This window comes from Mesitornis unicolor, unplaced genomic scaffold (genome assembly GCF_000695765.1).
Source record: "Mesitornis unicolor isolate BGI_N332 unplaced genomic scaffold, ASM69576v1 scaffold46450, whole genome shotgun sequence".
NCBI lineage: Eukaryota > Metazoa > Chordata > Aves > Mesitornithiformes > Mesitornithidae > Mesitornis > Mesitornis unicolor.
In genome coordinates this window covers 1-256 of record NW_010161178.1, presented here as the reverse complement: position 1 = coordinate 256, position 256 = coordinate 1, and the positions used below count along the sequence as shown (strand labels likewise).

Below are 256 nucleotides of genomic sequence, written 5' to 3'. Positions count from 1 at the left end.
CCGGCCCAAGGGAGCTGCCATCGTCCCCGCCTCATGCCTGACCATGGGCTCCTGGCTGGTGTCCTCCAGCACCTGGATGAGCACAGGGATGGCGGCTTCGTCCTGCATCTGGCCCAGGCAGTACGCCAGCTCATGCTTCAGCAGCGCAGAGCCGTCCCCGAAGGCCCTGCTGATCCAGTCCACGGCTGCGTGGCCGCCCAGGTTGCGCAGTGTGAAAAGGGCCCGGAACCGGGCGGGCAGGGGCTGGGCTGCATCC

The 256-nt window shown here is 68.8% G+C and overlaps 1 protein-coding gene across 1 annotated transcript in view; it reads right to left on the bottom strand.

The window, feature by feature from the left end:
* Positions 1–252, bottom strand: part of DOHH (deoxyhypusine hydroxylase/monooxygenase) — a gene marked incomplete at its 5' end in the record, with an annotated part of 2,385 nt that extends 2,133 nt beyond the window's left edge. Inside the window, 1 exon segment of the mRNA XM_010192126.1 lies at positions 30–252. Within this exon segment, the coding sequence (XP_010190428.1) occupies positions 30–252 (223 nt within the window).
* Positions 253–256: the final 4 nt, after the last annotated feature.